The following is a 16360-nucleotide window of genomic DNA, read 5'->3' on the forward strand; positions in this document are numbered from 1 at the left end:
TCATAAACTTATTTTTCGAGATTTGATCGATGCGAAGTTATCAATAACATCATCAAAATTGATAGTTTGCGTCATTTTATTTTCTATTGACAGTATAGCAAGAATCGATAATCTTTCTTGAGTCATGGTTGAACGGAGATATGTTTTAATTAGCTTGAGTTTACTGAATGATCTTTCCCCAGATGCAACTGTTACAGGAAAAGTAAGTAAAAGTCTGTAAGCGATAACTAAATTTGGATACACTGAGCTTAGTTCATATGTTTTTATGCCATTTAATAATATGTCTAAATAAGTTGCCATTTTTAAATTAGGTATAATTGCTTCTCCTTGATACTTAAAACATTCAATTTCATTTAGCAATTCACTATTCAGATCTGAACTATATTTTAAAACTAGATCAGCAGCGTGCTTTTTAAGATCTTCAATTGACAACGTATTAAGATGGAACCCAGAAAGAAATTCAAAATCGTTAGCAATGTTCGACAATGCTTCAAAACGCCATGATATTTGTAAAATTAAAGTATCCATAACTTGGTTGAACTCCAATTTAAGTTCCTGTTGTATAGTAAATGTTGAATCAGATGCTTCTTCACCACTCATTTTCTTAATTTTTTTTGGCCTTTTAGATTTAAATATTGTTGAAATTTCAGCTTCATTACATACATTATTTGCTAAAAGAATAATATTTTCTGATCCCTCATTTCGCATTTCTTCCAAAGCATTTTTTAAGCCCATCACAATTTTTGATGCATTAGAAATAGAAATATTTGATTTTTGCAAGGTAATATTAACTCTATATACTTGATTTAAAATTGAGTCCCACATAACCAAAAGATAAACAAACTCGACGTTAATCAAACCAAGTAGACTTTGAGCACTGGAGACTCCATCCCCAAATTCTGAGTTTTCAGATATGTGTTGTAATGCTTGTATAACATATTTCAATTGAGTAAGTAATGAATGTACAACATTATACTTCGATTCCCAACGTGTTTCACTATGAGATTTCAATGTACATTTTAAAAACTGAGATACAATGTTCCAACGAGCAGTCGAACTAGAAAAAAAATTAAATATACTTTGTACTGTCCCGAAAAAAGTTACCATTCTGACTGAAACTCGAGCTGCATGGGCTCCAACCAAATTTAGACTATGCGCGGTACAAGGACATATTGTGCATATTTATTTATTTCCTGTAATCGAGATAGGACACCTTTAATTTTTCCAGACATGTTGGCACCATTGTCGTAACCTTGACCACGGCAATTTTTAAATTCTAATCCATCTTCGGAAAGTTTTTTTAAAATTTCTTCAGCTAACCCTTGCCCTGTTTTTTTAGTTGTAGTTATAAAATCGATAAAACTTTCCTCAATTATATATTTATCATTGGATTCAGCTACATAACGAACAATTTGAGTCATTTGTTCTTTATGTGAAATGTCGGGCGTTGAATCAAAAATTATAGAATAATATTTAGCTTCTTTGATATTAGAAATTATTTTTCCTCTGACAGAATTACCAAGTAAGCAAATGAACTCATTTTGAACTTTGTTTGATAAATAAGTAGTTCTTCTATTGGAATTTGATAAATGTTGCGCAATAATAGGGTTGTAACTACTTATTAGTTCAATCAAGTTTAAAAAAATGCAACAATTAGACTTAGTAATATCATTACTGGAACCTCTAAGAGCCAAATTATTAACACAACAAAAACGAACACAATCGAGGATAATTTTTAAAATTTGTTTCCACCTTTCTTTTTCTTTTTCATTTAAACTTTCTTTTTGTAATTCTTTATCGATTGTTTTCCCTTCTCTTAAACGTTTTTCAAAACTTTTCCATGTAAAGACATTAGATTTATGATCAAATGTGTTTTCGTGGTCAGGAATTCTCGGACTAAGTTTTCTCCAATCATTAAATCCGGTTTTAGGATCTGTAATAAATGCCTTACTCATTTTTTGTGAAGGAAATAGCATACAGGGAAAACAATGAATGGATTTTGTAACATCACAATACATTAACCAACTTCGTTCAATTTTATCTCCATTTGGGAGTGTTTTAAAAAACCAATCTGCTGAAAATTTTCTTTGCTGAAAATTTTCCGAATAGGAAAAATCTGAATTTTTACCTTGTTCTGGTCCGTGTTCTATTAGAAGTGTTCTAATTTTATCATTCATTTCAGGCTAAGAAGACTGATCATTGAAATGTAATAGTTTTTGTACAATATTTTCCAAATTATTATCCGAGGAAGTGGAGGGTATAGAATTTATGAAATCCGAAACGACCGAATCATTGTCTTGATTTATTGATGTCTGTTTAGGCAAATCATCTTCTACATTAATGGAAAAATCTACATGGTTTTCCTGATCCTGAGTCTTCAGGGTGTAGAGAATTAAAAAGTGGTAAATCATTGGATAATTCCGATCTACTAGTATTATCTTCCAATGATTTGGACAAAAATAATTTCATTTGCTTAGACAACTTATCATTATCCTCCAATTTTTGTTTTTGAATTTTTCTATTCATGGCACCAGATTTTTTGGGGGGGCCCATTTTAGTCTAAAATAAATTAATTGTTCAATATTTTTATGGTTCCATGTGATTTGGTCGCAGTAAGTTGGGCGCGGGAATTTAGGCGCAGTAAATTGGTCGCGGTGTAATATTATCGCGCGTCATATGGTCGTTTTGTATTAGATCATGTCAATTTAATGATATCCAGTTGCAATTATAATTTAGAACTTTATTTGTATACATTTTTGTTTTATTATTATTAGATATCTGTGGAACAATTTAATTTATATTTTTAAAATTTAAAACTATTTTGACTTATTTGACTTAAATTATATTTTATACTTGCCAATAAGTTATGCATATTGTTTTTAAACTAGGTATTTATAATAAGGTATAAAATATTGTACATAAGGCATGTATCGTCACTCACCGAAATTACGTATGACGATATTACACCGGCGCCCAACTTGCCGCGCCTAGTTTACCGCGCCCAAATTTACCGCGATGTATTTACGTGACACCATTTTTTATAGATCCATCAAACTTAGTATCTAGGTTAGTAGGGGGGGGGTGTATGTATAAAAATTAATACATTTTAAATTTTGCTTTTAATAAAATATTTTTATTTCTCTGATAATTTCTATTACTTTTTTAAGATAATTATTATTTATAATCTGAATAAATATGTTATACAATTATAACTGTATATGAGTATCTCATAACATTTGTTGTTTTGGGTGATTTCATTGTAATATCATTGTAAAAATTATAACAGTTAAAAAGCAAAATTTGTTTTAGTCATATGTAAATTTATATCAAATAATTCAATATCATAGACACCTATTGGGTATAATACTAAACAGGTGTCATTTACTAACAAATTTTTATTTGTTCAATTAAACGAAAAATAACTTACCTTTAAGGCTTTAACGAGTAATTATTTCAAATGAAAAATATGCACTATGACGTAAACATTAAACGTCTGAACACTAGATATCATGGGTTCAAAATAAAATGATACAACCCGTTCCAGTCGTTGATAATGTCGCAGTCTATGTTATTAAATTAATTTTATCAAGTAACAATAATAATATTAATATAGTTGTTTTCGACGACGGTGATCAGCGACGTCGTCATTTCGGGAAAAAATAAATACTAATGTTAAAAATAAACAAAAATAAAAACACTATATTTTTTAACCTAACCGATAAGCAATCATGGCAATGCTAATTATGTGGAGATAGTAGTATTCGACGAGAAAAAAAATATATATTAATTTTGAGTATTTTAGTAATATTACTTAGATTATATTAAAAATGCTTTTGGCGCCCCGGTGGTCATTGGCGCCCGGTGCACGCGCACCTCTTGCACCCCCCTAGGCACGGCCCTGCATATTACTATGTCCCCGAAAGCTTTGTAGCTCCTAGACTTATTTTCTTCTTATAGAAAACTTTCCTGGCTTTCCGAATATATAGGTTTAATGCGTCGCCACCTTCCGGAACTTGGTCAAAAAAATTAAAAACGGTATATATCAATATATTTATTTGTTATCTGCCATAATTTAATCAAGTAACATTTCTATGCAAAAAATTTACTGAAACAATAAATTATTACAATCTTATTGAATAAATAACATACATACTATATGGTATAATAACATACTAATAGAAAAAAATCCCGAAAAAATTGATAACCTGTTCTTCTATAAAATAATAATTTAAAACTTATCTTTATACATACCTAATTATGTGACCTATCTATATGATAATTAATTATTATTAAAAAAAACCTATACAGTGGTTATATAAAAAAATATATTTACATATATAATTATATATTATTTAAATTCTATAACAGTTATTATTAAATAATATAAAATAGGTAGCTAGGTAGGTATAAAAATATAATAAATAATAATATACCTAATACACTATTATTAAATTTCTTGTTATAAACTTTGCAAATGAGATACTTATTATATTTATGTTGTATCTTTTCTGTTATATTGTTCTAATGTAGTAATATACCTATAAACTTTCTGTACTATTGGGCCCGTTATATTCAACTGAATAAATTATTATTATTATATTTGACTAATATCTTAGAGTGAAATCACCTAGGCATTTACACAAATTATATAATATATTTTTGAGAGTTTGACTAAGCGGTTTTATTTGACTTTGTATTCGACTTTCAAACAGAAATAAAAAAGTTTGTAAATTTGAATAATGTTTAGATTATTTTGAGACAATATTTAATTGATATGTCATATTATTCTCCATAATTTTTGTAATAAATGAAAATTATTGAAAAATACGGAAAAAACATTATTCTGTGTAAATACGTTTAATTTAAATACGTTGTAAGCTGAGCATGTGCTGAAGTCTTTTTAATGCTAGACTAGTAATAAGATAATAAGTATAATAATAATAGATAATAAGTATAATAATATAATAGTTAAATATTACATTTTATTAATAGGTACTTACCCGTATTGGCTGGTGGCAATGTACATACGTAAAGGTATTCAATTATTATAGTAGAACGAAGACGTTACTAAATAAGTTTGGAGTGTTTGAACAGGCATGCCACAAAAAATATATATTAACTAAATTATACGCTCGAGGGACTGCGGGAGACGGAAGTGCGAGACACTCGTCATCGTTACTCGTTAGCTATTGAGACATTGAGTATTGGCAGTTGTGGTGAGTGGCGGAGTGGAAGACGCGACACGAGCCTCTAGCGTCTACGAACGGTCGGGTACTCGGGTCGTCAGATACTCCGATAGTCCGATAACAACAATTTTGGAATTACCCACATTTTATTTTAACTAAATATATTATTCCTATTACTTATATCACTGGCCATATACTAGATAGTAGTATATATGTTACGGGCAAAGTGGAAAATTCGGGCAATGTATACAATGCCCGGGCATTGTACACAGTGACCGGGCATTGTATACAATGTCCGAGGTATATTGGACAATGTAAATTGTGAAGTATTTATACAAATAATCTGCATAATATATTTTGTTAGATGATAATGATAAACTAATATGAATTTATAATCGACATCTGATTGTGCTTGCATGTCGATCAAGTCAATTTGACAGCGAGAATTCATTTCAGAAGATATGATTGGTTTTACAACCAACCCTTTTTTAGCTGTACTTCCCTTCTTTTTACACGATTCGCAATTATTTAAGTATAACATTATTACATCTCTAGTTATATTTTTGTACTTTTTATTAATCTCGTGTTCCATTCTATTTCTACCTCCATGTCCAATTGACAAATGAACTTCATGTATAATATCATATAACTGAACATTATGCACATAATATTTTATTGCATTACCTTTAAATACATTTAAAATTTAATTAATTTAAAAAAATTGTAATATTCTTATATAAATAACCATATAAACGAGTATAATAATTATTAGTATATAATATCATTGATTAGGTAAAATAATATTATGCAGATTATTTGTATAAATACTTCACAATTCACATTGCCCAATATACCTCGGACATTGTATACATTGCCCGAATTTTCCACTTTGCCCGTAACATATATACATAGTTCATAATAATACGGTATCAACGATAATTAGGGCCGTATTTAAGATTTTAGCGCCCCCCCCTCCTGCCCATTTTGCTAATAATTAAATTTAAAACTAGTTGGTAAGTAATACTACTAATACTAACTATAAGTATTTGTGGTGTCTGTGTTTAGTATTTAAGTAAAATTAAAAAAAAAAAAACTAAGCAAATGCAGTGGCCTAGTAAATATTAATAATATATTTAAAAATGTAAAAAATAACAGAATATAACTAATATAAGTAATATACTAATAAAATATAAAATAAACATAAAATATATAACATATTATTAAATACATTATAATATATAAAATCATTACTTCAGTTTTTTGTTCTTGATAGGTAAAAAATAACAGAATTTAGGTTATATACTAATGAAATATAAAATAAATATAAAATATATAACATACTATTAAATTCCTTATAATATATAAAATCATTACTTCAGTTTTTTTTTCTTGCTTGTTTTGCTGCAAATGTTTTTATCACATCTGAGTAATTTAAGCTTTTAGTAAGAGTAGCTTCTATGTTAAGAACTGCAAGACTATTAAGTCTTTCTGAAGACATAGATGATCTTAAATAATTTTTTATTCTACGGAGTGTAGAAAAAGACCTTTCGGTTGAATAGTTGGAGGCCAAATTACAAAGGAACATTCTTAAAGCTCCATCAACATAAGGAAAAATTGTAACGAATTGTTTTTCTTTTATAAATTTACTCATGTCTAATAGGGTTTTAGGAGGGTTGGTGGTTAATTTTAATACACTTTGAAAAATTGTTTAAACCAACAAAGTGTATAATGAAGTTATTGTATTAATGTAATTTTAACTAAATTAATATTAATCATTTTAAAAATGTATTAAATGTAACTACGAGAGCTAAATTATAAAACATAAAACTAATACCTAACCGACAATCGCTAAAAATACTTACCTTTTATTTCTTTTTTTGAAAAAAAATCAAATATTTTTGGAAGTTTTGAAATATTATTTTCAATTTGCAATTTTTTTTTTGTTTGCAGCTCCGAAAAGTTTTTTTTTTTTGATTCGTTTTATTCTTCTTCTCTATTGGCTTCGGCCTTTAAGACCATGCCGCTATAAACAAATCTTGCCATCTGTTCCTGTCCTCTGCAACTTCTCTCCATCTAATTCCTGGTCCTATCGCTTTTATGTCCTTCTTTACACAGTCATCCCACCTCAACCTGGGTCTTCCTAAAGGTCTTTTCCCTATAGGCTCTTCCTCTATTACCAGCCTAACAAGAGATCCTTGCTTACGCCAGGCATGACCTCCCCACATGAGTCTTCTTTTTGTTATCTCTTTAATTATATCAGGCCTCTAAAACTGCATTTGAATATCATAATTATGCAATTTCCTCCATTCGTTTGTTTGGTTATCAAAGACCGGTCCATATATTTTTCTTAAAACCTTTCTTTCGAATACTCCTAGTCTCTGTTCTTCGGCTTTTCTCAGTGCCCAAGTCTCAGATCCGTACATGACAATAGGTCGTAATAATGTCATGTACATTCTTATTTTTAAATTTTTAGAGAGGGTCCTAGATTTCAGTACTTTTTCTAACCCATAGTATCCATTATTAGCTAGTTGTATTCTCGACGACACCTCAGTTTTAAGTTCATTGTCTTGAGTAATAATAGATCCGAGATACTTAAATTGTGAGACTTTCTTAAAAATATGTCCTTCTAATTCGATATGTTGTCCTAGTCTGTAATTTCTGCTATTTCTGCTAACAGTTAAGTATTCTGTCTTATCATCGTTAACGGTTAATCCCACTTTCTCTGCAGCCTTTATAAGTTTTTTTCCCAGCCTTTTTATCGTCTCAATATCATCTCCTAAGAGAGCTATATCGTCCGCGTATGCTAAAAGTCCTATTGTTATTTGTCCCAGCGCAATTCCTTCTGAAACGTTCATTTCTCGTACTATTTTTTCCAGTACCAGGTTAAACAACACTGGGGAAAGCGCATCCCCTTGCCGGAGACCTGTCGTTACCCTCACAGGCTGAGAAGTTGTGTTCGCTATCTTAACCTTTATATCCGTCTGGTTGATGCTGGCTCCAATGAGGCTTATAATTTTACTTGGGAATCTAAATTCTTTGAGTTTATTTATAAGGCTTTCTCTATGAATAGAATCATAAGCTTTTTTAAAATCTACAAACAATATGATTCGTTTTATATCAATAATAAATATATTAAGTATAATATATTTTAATATGAATCTTATAAATGAAACTTAAACATAGTAAATCAGTTTTGCTGCAGACTTCACAAAACAGCACTACAGAAGACAGAGAAAACACAGTACAATTTTGACGATAGTCGATATGGTCATAGACAAGTATAAGAACGATCAACGAATGAACGCAAAACAATAAAACAATATTATTCTTATCGTATGATGGCCGATGGATATGGGTATAATACTATAATTGTTGTTCTTAGCAAACCGTATATACTGGGAGCCTATTTAACAGTGATATGGGAAATACGGGCGATACCGATACGGCAAAAAATAAATAATGTCCGCCGTGACCGTGCTCGCCGCTCGGAATTCGGAGGCTGTTGTAATATTCCGCGGTTATAGATTGGGAAACAAATAACAATATTGTACAATTATTGTCAATTACCTATAATAATTATAATTTATTATAATTATAATAATTTATAATATTTAGTATTTTGTATTATATTATATTTTAATTATTAAAATAATGTATAATTTTTGCGAAAACTTTTTTATAGTCTTCGTAAAAATTTTGGCGCCCCCTTGACATATTCCCGGGAGGCTATTGCCCCTCCGAACCACCCCTTAAATACGGCCCTGACGATAATTTAGAACTCACTGATAATAATGTAATAATACGTTTATTTTGCGTGTGGGTGCGCGCGTGTGGCCATATTTTATTGTACATAATATTTATCCAATATCCATTATTTAACTTTGTAATTATTCAAACGTAAATAATACAACATAATTTGGAAAACTGAGACTGAGACTAACCTGGTAAATGGTATAAAATATACGCAGTACAATTATAATATTATTATATTAGAAAGTTAAGGTTTCGTATATTATTTTTATCTTACATTTGTATGCAGGATTAATATCTGCGGACTGCAGATATAATTACTTGTAGTTTGATATTATGACCATCACAGCTAGGTACCTTACTACTCCACAAAATGTCCACCGTTGCGCAGCCGCAAATCGTCTTGGAGCAATTCGCAAACGGTTTACGGACGGGGACGATCACAAGTTTCCCCTCCGCTCTTCTTTTTGAGTTAAATATTTCTAGGGCAGGTTTCAACTTAGAGGGGCCGTTTCGGTTTAGGTCCCTCGAAAACGTACTCCAGTATTCGAGGGTCTTAGACCCCCTCCCCTAGGCGTATTTTGTAAAACGTTTAGTTTTTGTTCGACATTTTTGAAACTCGAGTTATGGTTAGATTGGAGGTAGGTGATCAAATTTGGCGTCTTGTGTGTGACCGTAGGAACCGTTTTTCCCAGTCTTCTGGGGCTTTGAAAGTTCAAAATTGGAGTATTTTTCTGTTTTTTTTTGGCACGGACACTTAGATTTTGGGCGGCGAGCCGTTTTTATAGTCGGATATTACAGAAGACTTTTTGATTGATGGGTACTGAGATCGAGGTTAACCGATATTTGGTTCGGGGGTTATATGATTTTTCGTATGTTCATTGTACTTAAAAAATAACGTAATTACATGTTTTTTGGATTTTAAGTTTTCGCTCGATCACTACAAAACTTATGATCTTAATATTTTGGCGTACGAAAATTCAAAAAGGGTCTATGGTCAAAGAGCGTACGGCCATTATTTTGCCCCAAATCGGGTAGAAAAAAATTGAAAAAAGCATTAAGTGATTTTTCGTATACCCATACGTTTTCTTATATGGCAATATGGTATATGTAGATTTAACGTTTTAAGTATAAATTATTTTGTACTTTGTTTCGGAAGTATTTAGTTGTTTAACGTTTTATCCTTAGGTCCGTGCAGCAAAGGCCAGTCCGGCCAAACCGTGCTGTTATAGTGTGTTTGGTTTTGTAGCCCGAAGTCGTTTTTAAAGTGTGAACATTTTGAATACAAGAATTAAGTTTGTGTTTTTTAAATTTGTTTTATTGTTTTTGGTTTTTGGTTAACCAGTGCCGGCCCCTTTTTGACTTAGAGGTTAGCTGGTTTTTTCATCTGTGGATAGGTAATTATTAGTCATCTTTCCGTAGATACCAGAACAACAGCAAACCTCATCACTATACAATAGGCTATTTTCTGTATGAAAAATGCATAAAAATATAATTTTAATGAGTTCAAAGTCTTTATTTTTGTTTTTGTATTTAGTTCACGCTGAAGTACTAAGGGTAAGCCTTTTTCATGATCGATCATTATAGACGTGACGTTTGCGCGTCAAACCGTGTAGGTCTAGCGAATGTCGCTATGTAAATTTGTACATACAAATGGGAATAATACTATTGGTATGTAATAGTTAGACGCTCTTAGAGCGCTTTCAGACGAGACACTTTGTGGCCGGCTCCAAGAATCTTGCCACCGTACACAAAAAGTAGACATTGCTTCACACGAGACACTTACCATACACTCGTGTCCGATTCACTACGTTGAAATATATAAAAATGTTTTCCAGACGCCTATTCGTGGTGCGAGCTCTTGGTTCTTTGGCTCTTTAGTTTATTTAAAAAACTTAAATACTAAAATACGTATACATTTTATGGAAAACATATGTTTATTACAATCAACTATCGTTTCTTTCTTCTTGTGAAGAAAGAAGAAAGAGAAAGAGAAGAAAGAAACGATAGTTGATTGTAATAAACATATGTTTTCCATGTACTTCCTCCTGACCCAGATTTCAAATTCTTTCTTTTAGCCTGTTCTCTAGAAAATGAGTTCCTCAAACTCTTCCATTTTCTTTGTAACTCTTGCACTACAGTGTAAAACATTTCATAATTTATATTATATTTGTAAGTTAATTATTTTTATTGAATTATATAAATAAAATAATAATAAATTTAGTAGAAGTGTCTTAAGACATTTTTTTGTTATTTGTCGAATATTATTTATTTCCAGATATCTCGCGTCAGGATGTACATTAACAGAACTTCATTACGATTACAGAATTGGAGTATCTACATTGAGTAATATCATACAAGAGACTTGTGTTGCAATTTGGGATAATTAAAAAAATGCATATATGCCAGAGCCAACGGAAGAAAAATGGGTGGAAATTGCAGAACTCTATTGTAGCATAACAAATTTTCCTAACTGCATTGGCGCGATTGATGGAAAACACATCAGGGTAGTCAAACCAGCACATAGCGGCTCATTATACTACAACTATAAACATTTTTTTTCGATTGTTCTCTTAGCTGTTTGTGACGCAAATTAATGTTTTATCGCCGTAGATATCGGAGACTACGAAAAAAATAGCGATTCGTCAATTTTTAAAAACTCAAATTTTTACAAAAAAATGATTAAAAAAGAACTGTCCATTCCCGAAGATTCAGTACTTCCAGGAGCGAGTGACTATAAACTGCCTTACGTAATTGTGGGAGATGAAGCGTTTGGTTTGTCATAATGTAATGCGTCCATATGCCGGAAAAAATTTACCTCTAAAGAAAAGAGTGTTTAACTATAGGCTTTCAAGAGCTCGTCGATTTATTGAGTGTGCTTTTGGTATTATGTCTAATAAATGGAGAATATTTCATAGGCCATTAAATGTATCCGAACCATTCGCTGAAAATATTATAAAAGCGTGTGTACTATTACACAATTTTGTTCGTGTACGAGATAATAATTCATTAAGGTTTGAGGACACATTATCATATGAAGGGTTTCAAGATGAAGATGAAAGAACAGACAACCATCCAGGAAAAACACCTACTACAATTCGTGATAAATTTGCTGATTACTTTATGGGCGAAGGAAGTGTTCCTTGGCGATTAGATAGCATAAATAAGTAAAAATATAATTTAATTTTAAGTGATCTAAGTAAAATAGTTAAGTAAAAAATAAATTAAACTATTAAAGTATAATATTATGTATGTATTGCCTATTTGTTTTGAATAAATTAATACTTTCTTAAAATATAATGTAAATGTGTTATATGAATACTTACAAACTTCTTTTTGTTGATTTGTTGTCATTGAGTCATATCCTTCATAGAATAATCGACATATTTCCAGCCATGAGTTTTGTTTAATTATTTTATTTGCATAATTAGGACTTGCTGTATCCCACAATTCTACACGCTTCTCAATTTCGATTATAAATTTGTCTGTATCGAGACTCATTGTACACAGTGTCATATTTTACAAAAAACTATATAAGTTTTTCGAAAAATACTGTAATACGTTATATTATAACGTATTCACTAATTAAAAAATAATTTTACGTAATTTAAAAATCTAAATAATCTAGAGTCCACGTGTCTCGTCTGAACGTACTAATTTAATTTAATTTGTTATCAGTGGCTCGGACACAGACACAGTGTCCGTGTCTGTGTCTCGTGTGTACGAGTGTAATTATAGCAATGTTATCTTAGTCGCGAGATTCTTTTCAGACACTTTGTGGCTGGACACGAGTGTCTCAAAAGAATCGAGCGGCTATAAATATGCTGTTATAAATAGAAACGTTCACACGAGACACGGACACAGACTTCGTGTCCCGCCACTGAATCAGCGTGTCGCGTCCCCTCTAGTCGCCGGACACAGTGTCTGTGTCTCGGCCACAGATAACAAATATATTTCAATCAGTACGTTCAGACGAGACACGTGTGTCCAGATTATTTATTGCCATATTATTTTTTTAAACATTTTATTTTTATTTATATTAACGTTTTAATTTATTAAAATAATATATTATAATTAAAATTTAAAAAATTAGTTATGAGTTTTGATACTGACAAATTAATTATTGAAATTGAACGTCGCCCTTCGTTATGGAACACATCACACTCCGATTACGCCAATAAAACTGTAAAACAGGATAGCTGGAACGACGTTTGTCGAATTTTTAAAGAAGGGATTGACTCGTTGGAAAAAAAAGAGAAGAACATTTATTGTAAGTAATTTATAAGTTACTATATTTTACTAGTACAGAGTATTTTACATTTTGATTAAAAATATATATAATAATATAATATATAATATAACGTTGTCACTTTTTGATACTTTCGTATTGCCAAGGAACTTCTCCAGCACCCATGAAGTAGTCAGCAAATTACTCTCGTATACTGGTAGCAGCTTTTCCCGATGTATTATCTGGTGATCCGTGTTCATCTATAAGTCCTTCATATGATAATGTGTCTTCAAAGTCCAACGTGTTTCCATCCCGAATACGAACAAAATTATGTAGAATTACACATGCTTTTATAATGTCTTCTGCAAATTCTTCAGATACGTTCAAGGGCCTGTGAAAGATTCTCCATTTATTCGAAAAAATCCCAAAAGTACATTCTATGAAAGGTCTGGCTCTTGACAACCTGTAGTTGAACACTTTTTTTTTTGTTGATAAATGTTTTCCTCCATAAGGCCTCATTACATTTTGGGATAAACCAAAGGCCTCATCACCTACAATAACAAATGGCAATTTTGATTCTTCCCCTTCTGGAAATGAGGAATTTTCTGGAATTTTCTGGAATATTGAGCTCTTTTTTAATAAGTCTTTGATAAAATACTGAATTTTTGAATATTGACGAGTCACTATTTTTTCCATAATCTCCAATGTCCACAGCAATAAAACAGTAATTTGCATCACATATAGCTAATAAAACGGTGGAAAAAAAATGTTTGTAATTATAATACAAAGATCCACTATGTGCCGGTTTAACAATACGTATATGCTTCCCATCGATTGCGCCGATACAATTAGGGAAATTTGTCACACTCAAAAACGTTTCTGCTATTTTCAACCAATGTTCTTGTGTAGGTTCTGGCATATAAATTCTCCTTAAGTTGGACCATATAACTTTACACATTTCTTGAATAATTGAACTTAATGTGGAAATACCAATTCTAAAACTGTAATGCAATTCAGTCAAAGTACATCCTATAGCGAGATACCTAAAGAAATAAAAATATATGATTATTTATATATATATATATAATATATATATAACTTGTTTATCAATCGAAAAACATAATATGGCTAAATTTAATTTAATATTTTTACAACGGTCCTTTTGAATCTAGGTAGGTATATAATGTCCTTACGTAAAGATAATTATAATTATGTTGGTTATTTAGATAGAAAGCAATGCATTTAATTTTATTACCATGTAGGAAAATACATACTGGTATATTAGGGTTCCGTACTTCAAAAGAAAAAAACGGAACCCTTATAACATCACTTTGTTGTCCGTCCGTCCGTCCGTCTGTCAAGAGCGTTTTTCTCAGGAACGCGTGGAGGTATCAAACTGAAATTTGTATATGATACTCAGGTCTACTGTCCCTGGAAGCTGTAGAAAAATCAACCTTCTAAGCCAACGCAATCAAAAGATACAGCCATTTAGGCCGCAAATTTATTATATGGATGTTGTAATTGATTATTATTATTATTTACCACAACATTATATTATTATTGTCTTTTTTTGAGTCTTTATAAATCTTGTTCAGTGATATTGTCATAATACCTATTATATTATAATATATAATATATATAACACTGCAGCCGTGGTGTTAAAATTCTTTTGTCTTGGCATTGCTGCCGTATTGACAGTAAATTGTGTCTGGACTAATTTTACCGCTATCACCACCGGTCACCATACCACTGCAGTGTTTGGGGACTGAGGACCTCAAAAGAGCCAAGAGGTCGTTACACGGACATTTTTTGTCACCGTCTTGCAGGTGCGTAACACAGAAAAAGTTACGCTCAGCAGTCAGCAGATCACGTTTAGCTCCGTTAGTCTGAACATCTTAAAATACTCATAACTCGCTTTAAAATTGTATACGAGGTAAATTCACTCTAATTTTAAACTAACGGAGCTAAACGTGGTTTGGTGAGCGTAAAATTGTTACGCACTTATAAGACGGAGACAACAATAAATAAATGTTTCTGTAGCGCCTTCTTATAGTACCTATATTATAAATAATATATTATAATATATTCATTTATTATGCTACGAAAATACGGGATACGGAATTCTTTTTATAGCATGGTCTTAGAAGAGACTAATCTGATATTCTGATTTTCCGAGATTGTGGTTTATAGTAATAATTAATATTGTTTTTATTTTGATCAATATACTTTGTATAATAATATCACAATATTCACAACAACAAATTCTTAATTTTAGATAAAACTCGTAAAACCGCACTCAAGCATGTACGGGTATTTGACATAAATCATAAATCACCTAAATTCTCGGAAACGGAATATGCGGGCTCGTTGGGGATATTGAACAATGGTATCTAGATAAAAATATATTAATTACATATTAAAATGTCAATCTTTATAAATTTAGCCTTTGTAGCTTTAATTAGTTAATGTGAAATAATTATTTATCATTATTGAAGAAAGACTTCTTTCTTGAGGTGTGTGTGGAAAAAAAATCGTAACGAAAAATGAAATGATAAGAAAAATGAAACGACACCTTTCTTTATTTATTTATCTTGCAAGTCACGCACGGCGGCGGCGGCCAATAACGATTGCGCACCGCGGGGTAACAACTCCGCCGAACTTTTTTATGTATTGATTCCGCCGGCTACCGACTATCAATCCGCCGAGTATTTGTAAATTGTTTATTATTTATAACAGAATGTAAAAAGCTTATGTTTACATTTATGTTTTATTTCATAAGTAGGTACACACTATAAAGTATAACTTACTGTAATTTGTAGTTAAATCGTAACAAAATTTAAATATACAAACTGATTCTTATATAATAATAAAAAGCCTAAACAATAACAAAATCTGCAAAAACAAAAATTACGAAAAAAAAAATATATAACAAACATTTTTGACGATTAAATAAATAAAAAATTCGATAGATTCTCTTACATAAAACTGGCTATTCAAACCACTATTTTAAAAATTGACCACATTATATTATATTTTTATTACTTTAATTTTTTTCTTACTATACCACATATCATAAACAATACCTATATATTTGAATTATTTTGAATATTATATATAAATATAACTCTATAAAAAAATTTGACGATTTTACTTCATTTTGTAAAAATAATAATCACTATATAGATATTTGAGTTAT

At 30.8% G+C, this 16360-nt stretch overlaps 2 protein-coding genes across 2 annotated transcripts; both read right to left on the reverse strand.

Annotated features, from left to right (window-relative positions):
- Positions 1-600, reverse strand: LOC111041563. The gene is made up of 2 exons (XM_022325864.1): positions 342-600; positions 1-284 (listed from the first exon to the last, which is right to left on the reverse strand). The coding sequence occupies exons 1-2, from the start codon at positions 598-600 to the stop codon at positions 1-3; spliced, it is 543 nt and encodes a 180-aa protein (XP_022181556.1).
- Positions 601-1145: 545 nt separating this feature from the next.
- LOC111041564 lies at positions 1146-2177 on the reverse strand. The gene is made up of 3 exons (XM_022325865.1): positions 2027-2177; positions 1778-1933; positions 1146-1681 (listed from the first exon to the last, which is right to left on the reverse strand). The coding sequence occupies exons 1-3, from the start codon at positions 2175-2177 to the stop codon at positions 1146-1148; spliced, it is 843 nt and encodes a 280-aa protein (XP_022181557.1).
- Between the last annotated feature and the right edge of the window lie 14183 nt (positions 2178-16360).

This window comes from Myzus persicae, unplaced genomic scaffold (assembly GCF_001856785.1).
Source record: "Myzus persicae strain clone G006 unplaced genomic scaffold, MPER_G0061.0, whole genome shotgun sequence".
NCBI lineage: Eukaryota > Metazoa > Arthropoda > Insecta > Hemiptera > Aphididae > Myzus > Myzus persicae.